This window comes from Pholis gunnellus (genome assembly GCF_910591455.1).
Source record: "Pholis gunnellus genome assembly, chromosome: 19".
Lineage (NCBI taxonomy): Eukaryota > Metazoa > Chordata > Actinopteri > Perciformes > Pholidae > Pholis > Pholis gunnellus.
Genome location: NC_136546.1, coordinates 8,139,692 through 8,147,555, shown reverse-complemented (window position 1 = coordinate 8,147,555; position 7,864 = coordinate 8,139,692). Strand labels below are relative to the sequence as shown.

Here is a 7,864-nt window from a genome sequence, read left to right as displayed (position 1 = left end):
ACTTTTAATAATAATAATAATGCATTTTATTTGTAACACACTTTTCATTCAGAGAATCTCAGAGTGCCACAGAGCCAGTACATAGTTAAAACATAGTTAAAACAAACTATAATAAAAAACTAGTAAACATCAGCACAATAGAAGTTTGTAGACCACTTATTGCGAATATTGCACATTTTACTATATTAGTATTTGATAGCTTTGGTTGCTAGTTACTTTCCAAATTTATATTATGATATATGTATTAGTTACGTAAAGTAATATTCAAATAAGCTCCACCTTTACCAGCTGCAACAATAAAGTGATGTAACGTTATATATTTATACATCAATAAAATGAATAACAATAATACACAATATTCTAAAATAGGTAATTCTGCACAACGATAAGTTATATTTTAAGTATATTGTATGCTAATACTTTTGTACGTTCACTTAAGTAAGCATTTGAAAGCATGAAAGAGTCTGTAGTAATGCTACAGTAAAATATCTGAGCAATTCTTCCTCCACTGACCGTTACATGCTAATGAAGTCCTCTTTCTCACCTGTTGACATCTGAATTAATTAAATGGATTACGAGTCATGAGTATCAAGCGCTGAGTGTCGGTAACGGAATAAGGACCTCAAAACGTGCTGAAATATTGCCGTAGTATAAAATGTTGTTGTTCGTACTCAAATTGCTATCTTTCATTTCATAAAAGCTGAATTAATCATTATGATGGTATTATATTGTACAATCAATAGAGCTCTTAAACACAAGTAGGTATGTAACTATTCGTTTGTTGATAGTGGTTTTTACTTCAGGCAATATCTTGGTCTGCTAACACACTGGTGGGTCCTTGAAAACGTAGTCCGGCGCTGTTGAGGCTGTCCCATCGTTTGACAGAGAACTGGTGTCGTCAAAGACATATCTCAAATACAGGTAAGCTTTAATATAGCTATCACTATTGATATTACAATTAGGAAGAGAAAAGACATGGTATGAACTCAGCTAATGCGTTTATTCACCTCAAGCATAGCGGAAAAGATCACGACTGAATGAAAACGTTAACGTTAGGCTAACAAGTAGCTTTACTAGCTTGGATTTTGCTTCCAGCTTCATCGTTTCACTCATTAGATCGTGTCAGTAATGTGTTTTATTTTGATGTAAACGTCACTTCAAATACTTAATCGACAGCAGACAGCTCTGATCCTGTTTGACTCCCGTGATCCTGCATGTATGTCTCTGTCATTCACTAGAAGAGGAATCTAGGTGAAGGTTCACTGCCAGAGTAGGAGTGCTGGGCTGGGTGACCGTCAACTGGTGTATGTCACATTGTCGCACGTATACAACAAGACACATTTTCAATGTAAATTATATATACTCTAACTCTTAGAGCTCTTCTTTTAAGTCTGAATCTGTATAACATTGAAACCCCTATTGATATTTAATATGGGTCAACGGTAACTGCGGAACAGAGAAGAGCCTCTTAAACCGTTAACAGTTTATAGTTAACTGTTATAAGTTCAGTGGTGGAAGAATATAGTCCAAGACTATTCAAATAAAAATAAAGGTTCTGAGAATGTTAAGTAAAAGTACAGAAGTATTATCAGATAGATGTACTGAGTCCACAGTTTTTCAAAGTGGAGCCAACTTTATTTGCTTCTACTGTGTAGATTGGTAGTATAGTACTGCATCATATCATACAGCATAAAGCATATCATACTGTGTTTTTTTATTTATGTACAAATTAACTATAAAAGCCAAATACATGTAGTGTGGTAACAAATATTTAATTTCAAAATATAGTGGAGTAGAAGTATATAGTAGCATAGAATGGAAATACTTAAGTAGCCTACAGTACTTGAGTAAATGTACATAGTTACATTCCACCACTTAATTTGCATTTCCAAACATTTTTGTTAGTTTTAATGTTAGAAAGGTGTCTCCGATATTCAGCCTACCCTCATTGATATGAATGTGTTCTACATGTTGTAATTATTGCATTAGCTGGTAGTTTGAGGTCTAGTTTAAATAGGAATCAGATTTTTTTTCTGCCTGAGTAAAACAATATTACAATAAAACTAAAAGTTATGAATGTTATGCAGTGCCATGCACTTTTTATTTTGTTTATCAGCATCCTGTTTAAGACTTTTTACTAACAATTACTGTTTTTTTTCCCCCCGCAGAACATAATGGCTTCCATGTTGCTGAACACAATGCGGAGCTCCTCTGTCAGCCCTTCCTGGGCGGTACGGTTGGGTACGTATTGTATAAATTTGTTTGTTTCACAGATTAACATATTCCAGTGTACGTCGGTCTGTTTGGTGAAGTATTTTAAATGATATTGAGGATAATGAATGTTTTCCTGTGTAGGTGTCTCAGGGGCACGCTCTCTCAGCACGACGGCCCAGCTTCACGCTCAGGGTAAGTCATTACTCTTGATGATATCATGTACATTCACATGCTAATCCAGGTTATAGTCTTGTGGACATCACACTGTTTCAATAATGAGCTGAACATTGTAAAGCCTCCATTTACAGAACCTAAAGCTATCCTCTCTAGGAGGAATCTAAAACAAAAAGATCTTGAGATGGTACTCCGATTGATTCCTCAGGTCCGCTCATATCTATCAGAGTCTAACTGTCTGTTACTCTCTTACTTTCCTTTCAGTTCAGACAAAGAGCAAGAAGACGCTGGCTCGGCCTGGTGTGAAGAACATAGTTCTGGTGGAAGGAGTTCGAACCCCTTTCCTGCTGTCTGGGACCACGTACGTCTGTTCACCATAACTTCACGAAGAAGGAAAACCTGTAGTGTAATGACTTTTTACATTTTTTATCTCCGCATGAGGGTAAAAACCTGTCTGGTTTCTGTTTACAGATATGCCGACCTCATGCCCCATGACTTGGCGAGAGCAGCTCTGCAGTAAGTGTGTCCTTATGTTGTGTTATTTATATGAATGGTGCCATCATTTGTTTTTCCTACCTTCATTCTGTCTTGTTGCAAGCCTGTTTCTCAAATTCTCAGAATCTCTATTTTTTAGTGCTACTGTGGTTTAAACATTTTCCATTTTGATTTTCCCAGGGGTCTGCTGCAGAGGACGGGATTACCCAAAGACGCTGTAGACTACATCATCTATGGAACAGTCATCCAGGAGGTCAAAACCAGCAACGTGGCAAGAGAGGTATTATCACAGAGCATCCGCAGCTTCACGTGCCTTGCATGTGTTTTATGTACTACATAATATTAAGCAAAGGAGCATTTTTGAGTGGCTGTCCTGTTGTGCATCTTCTTCAATTTCTTTTCTTTTTCAGGCAGCACTGGGTGCAGGCTTCTCTGACAAGATCCCAGCTCACACCGTCACCATGGCCTGCATCTCCTCCAACCAGGCAATGACCTCAGGTAGCTCAGCGAAAGAAATGTCTACACCATAACATATAAAAGTAACAAAATAAAATAAATGTCAACATTGATAACAAAACATGCCATAACATCTGGGCATGTTGAAGATGAGGAATCATTAAAAGCAGTATCAGAGCTTGAGGCTGAGATCAGATGTTTGTTCTTGTGATTACAGTAAGGCACAAACATTAAGAACGCTAGGGACAAAAACAAGGATGTACACCTTTTTACTTTTTACTTTGTTTGACTTTGTTTGTCTCTCTCCGCCCTCCTTCTCTCCAGCTGTTGGTCTGATTGCTGCAGGCCAGTGTGACTCCGTCGTTGCAGGAGGGGTGGAGTTCATGTCTGATGTCCCCATCCGTCATAGCCGCAAGATGAGGAAGACCATGCTGTCCCTCAACAGGGCGAAGACCCTCGGACAGAGGCTGAGTCTGATTGGCAGCATCCGGATGGCGCATCTCGCCCCAGAGGTATGTATTCACTTCAAATCTAGCACCTCTTTCATTTTGACATACACTGTAGTATTTCCTCCTGTAACATTTCATTGTGTGTGTGTGTGTGTGTGTGTGTGTGTGTGTGTGTGTGTGTGTGTAGCTTCCTGCTGTGGCGGAGTTCTCCACGGCTGAAACGATGGGCCACAGTGCCGATCGTCTGGCTGCTGCCTTTGGGGTCACCAGAGTGGAGCAGGATGAGTTCGCTGTGCGATCACACAGTCTGGCCAAAAAGGCCCAGGACGCCGGCCTGCTGCAGGATGTCATCTCCTTTAAAGTGCCAGGTAAGCACATTTTTATAGATGGTTGTGTACTTAAATGTAGTAGGTCGTATTCTTGTAATTCATTAACTTGTAACAGACTTGAATCTTGCGTTCATATGTACAGAAAGAATACATTATTACGGCACAAAGTGAGGTTGTGTAAGAGATGTACTGCGGCCATGTTTTCCATTTATCTGGATCACGTATATCCAATGCAGAACGTTGGTAATCCAGTCAGACATATCTGGTAAATATGATGTTGTCAAGTTAGCACCAGCAGCTACAGTACAGTGCACCCAATACAGGACGAGTAGCTTAATTGTTTTATAACTATATAAAGTTTCTTTACTTTAGATTTTAAACAAATTCAACATACGGTTCAATTATAAAGCATTGTGTGTTTTTATTTTTATTTTCATGATTTACATGATGACTGTGTACTTTTGTCTTCACCAGGTCGTGATATTGTTTCAAAGGACAACGGTATCCGCCCATCCACCATGGAGCAAATGGGCAAACTAAAGGCCGCCTTCATCAAACCTCACGGCACAGTCACCGCCGCCAACTCCTCCTTCCTGGTATACACACACACACACACACACACACACACACACACACACAGTCCAGCACGCTCTGCACAATGACACTCTCAGCATAGATATGATTATTTATCTCCCATGATTCCCTTATCTCCCATGATTCCCTTACAAGTGTGAGCGTCGTCACGACTCATAAGCTGCCCTCACATTAACTGAGCTGCTTGTGTCCTCAGACTGACGGGGCGTCTGCTGTGCTTGTGATGTCTGAAGAGAAGGCTTTGGCTATGGGTTACAAGCCGAAAGCGTACCTCAGGTATCTGCACCCTCTCTGTTTTGTTAGCGTAGCCTCAATTTCTCCGACGATGCTCTTTTCAGATGTGCTGATCATATTGTGTTTGCATCCTGGCAGAGACTTTGTCTACGTGTCCCAGGACCCCAAAGACCAGCTGCTTCTGGGGTGAGTCCCTCAGTGTCGTACAATTGAGTAGAGATGTCGACTCACTGAAGTTATTTTAGCTTTTAACATTTGCTAAACAAAGGATTCTCCTACCGTTTGTGACAGCTAACCTTGTGTGTGTGTTTTAACCTACTTTACGTTTGTGTCTGTTGGTAAAAGACAAGTTTAATTTTAAAGTGGATTGCTGTTTTGGAGACCATCAGTGTGACTGTTTAACTCTTGCAGGCCAACGTACGGTACACCAAAGGTCCTGGACCGGGCCGGCTTGACCATGAGCGACATTGACGTCTTCGAGTTCCACGAGGCGTTCGCAGTAAGTTAACTGATTTTGGAGGGGGGGGGGGGGGGGGGGACTACAATCTCTCAATTTCTGATATTCAAGAGCGTCAATGTTGGAGCACCATTTGAGTGGTCTACTTCATACCTTTGCACTTTTGGATCAGTATATATCGATGTGTATATTATCTATGGTAAAGCTGTGGATGTATTTGTGTGTTTTCCAGGGCCAGATAATGGCAAATCTGAAGGCCATGGACTCTGATTGGTTTGGACAGACGTACTTGGGCAAGAAGTCGAAGGTAAAGATAGCTGCTGGTCGTGTGTCACATACAAATGGACGTTATGTACAGAGAACATTTTGGCCATGGTAGTCCTATGATGACATTTTTATCAGTATTTGGTCCTTTTTTCTATTATAATCCTATTTTGATATGGTTGTCATGTAATACAAAAAACTAAGTAATATGCAATTTTTTTTTTACATTGGTTTGGTAGTTTTGTTTGATTTCACACCTATTAACACAAAAAGAACAAAAGACAGCTGACGATGTATGTTAGATTGTTACTATAACTAATAAGTTAATTGAACCAGTCTCAATTTATAAATTATTTCTTTTTCCTAGAAGACAATCTGTCTTTCAAACATATCGAACGCTCCAAAAACTAGTAGTTTTAGCAGCGGACACCTCCGTGTTTTAAGGCTGTCGTCTCTTTTATGTGAAACGTTTTATGTTTTTAATGCTCGTGTAAATATCAGTCCTAACCACGTGTCTTTTGCATTTGTGTGTGTGTGTGTGTGTGTGTGTGTGTGTGTGTGTGTGTGTAGGTGGGAGCTCCTCCCATGGAGAAGTTCAACCTGTGGGGAGGCTCTCTGTCTTTGGGTCATCCGTTCGGTGCCACCGGCTGCAGGCTGGTGACCACAGTGGCTCACCGGCTGCAGAAGGAGGGAGGACAGTACGGACTGTTGGCGGCTTGTGCCGCTGGAGGACAGGTAATCACTGGGTGACGAGTGTGAGACCGCAGAGCCACACGAACCACGACTCAGATCTTAACAATTTATATCTGGGGAAACTCAGATATTGATCAAAATTATATTTCCAATTCTGTTTGTTTTTCCTGACAAGCGTGTATTCTTGTGTTTTTCTAGGGTCATGCCATGGTGATCGAGGCCTACCCGCAGTAGAACGCCAGGTTCATCATGAAAGCCACACACACACACACACACGCACACGCACACGCACACACACGCGCACACACACTAACATCCAGACAACAGAGTGTACATACTAGCGCCACTTTGCCTTCATCAGAGAAGAGTTGGATACAGTATGCGAGTGTGTTTTCTAGGAATCTTGTGTAAATTCAACTTTTGCTGAGAGGCTGTTAAATTATAGCAGAATGTTGTCGAAAAAAGTTGCGTATGATTGTCAGTTGTCACTGAGTCGAATGTAACATAGCAAAGTTTAAGCACCCATAAGAGCTACAGTGATCCTAATGTTTATATACGCTGTGATATTTTTTTTTTTTTCTTACGAACTGTTGGAATTAAAGGGTGTGGTGATAACCACACTGACGCTCATTTCTGGGTCTGTTGTTCTTTCTTGCCTCTTGTAAAAATCTGTTAATTTTTTTATTCACATCTGGGCTTTGTGATTATTAGGAACACAAATACCGCTGGCTCCAGCTTTTAAAATGTGAATATATGAAGCTTTTTCTTCTAGTGTATATCTGTGAGTAAACTTAATATCTTTGGGTTTTTGGACTGTTGCACCAGACCATTTTAATACATTTACATTTAAACTTCTGCTGACACATCTGCCCAAACATACATAATGTACGAGAGAGAGAGAGAGAATGACGTTTTTGTGATGGGCATTTTTCACTATTTACTTGCAATTTATAGACCAAACAACTCATCAGGAAATGATTGGCAGATTACACGAGACAATCATTTCTAATCTTCTGATGTGAAAAAAAATAATACTTTGAAGCTCATAAAAACATGGTTTGATCATATTTGGCAATATTAGTTAACAACCCTGCAAATGTCATCACTTTTTTATTTTCCTTCTAAATGAGCCCCGCCTACATTAAACCAGTGAGAGGAGCAAAGACAAAAACACAACTACAGAAATCTGTCATGTGAAATAACCAAATCTGTTTTAACTGCGGTAGAAGTTTGTGTGCTCATGATAATAACAGGGCTTTAACGTATTCTCGTAAATAATAAGAGTTTGCATTAATAGACGGGTTTAGACCTTACCCCAATGGAGATGCTTAGATTGTGGGCCTTCACATGTAGTTTCCAGTAATCAAGCTAAGCCTGAGTTGTTGGTGCACAACACACTGTGTCTGCGAGCAGACAGACTATTGCATTGTCTCGACACTTCTTTAAACTCTGCTCTGATTGATGCACGGACAACAACTTCAAGTGATGTTGATGGGCCATGTTTA

At 40.0% G+C, this 7,864-nt stretch overlaps 1 protein-coding gene across 2 annotated transcripts; it reads left to right on the top strand.

Moving 5' to 3' along the window:
* The first annotated feature begins 840 nt into the window (after window positions 1–840).
* On the top strand, window positions 841–6,989 carry hadhb (hydroxyacyl-CoA dehydrogenase trifunctional multienzyme complex subunit beta). 2 transcript variants are annotated; one of them, XM_079179949.1, is made up of 16 exons: window positions 841–921; window positions 2,169–2,241; window positions 2,356–2,406; window positions 2,653–2,749; window positions 2,860–2,904; window positions 3,064–3,163; window positions 3,294–3,381; window positions 3,664–3,851; window positions 3,976–4,156; window positions 4,592–4,713; window positions 4,908–4,987; window positions 5,084–5,131; window positions 5,357–5,444; window positions 5,635–5,709; window positions 6,237–6,401; window positions 6,558–6,989. In XM_079179949.1, exons 2-16 carry the CDS (start codon window positions 2,175–2,177, stop codon window positions 6,591–6,593), a joined length of 1,431 nt encoding a protein of 476 aa, XP_079036075.1. In that variant the 5' UTR covers window positions 841–921; window positions 2,169–2,174; the 3' UTR covers window positions 6,594–6,989. The 2 variants fall into 2 exon arrangements, with proteins under 2 accessions (XP_079036075.1, XP_079036076.1); XM_079179950.1 differs by lacking the exon at window positions 841–921 and adding an exon at window positions 1,239–1,304.
* The last annotated feature ends 875 nt before the right edge of the window (window positions 6,990–7,864 follow it).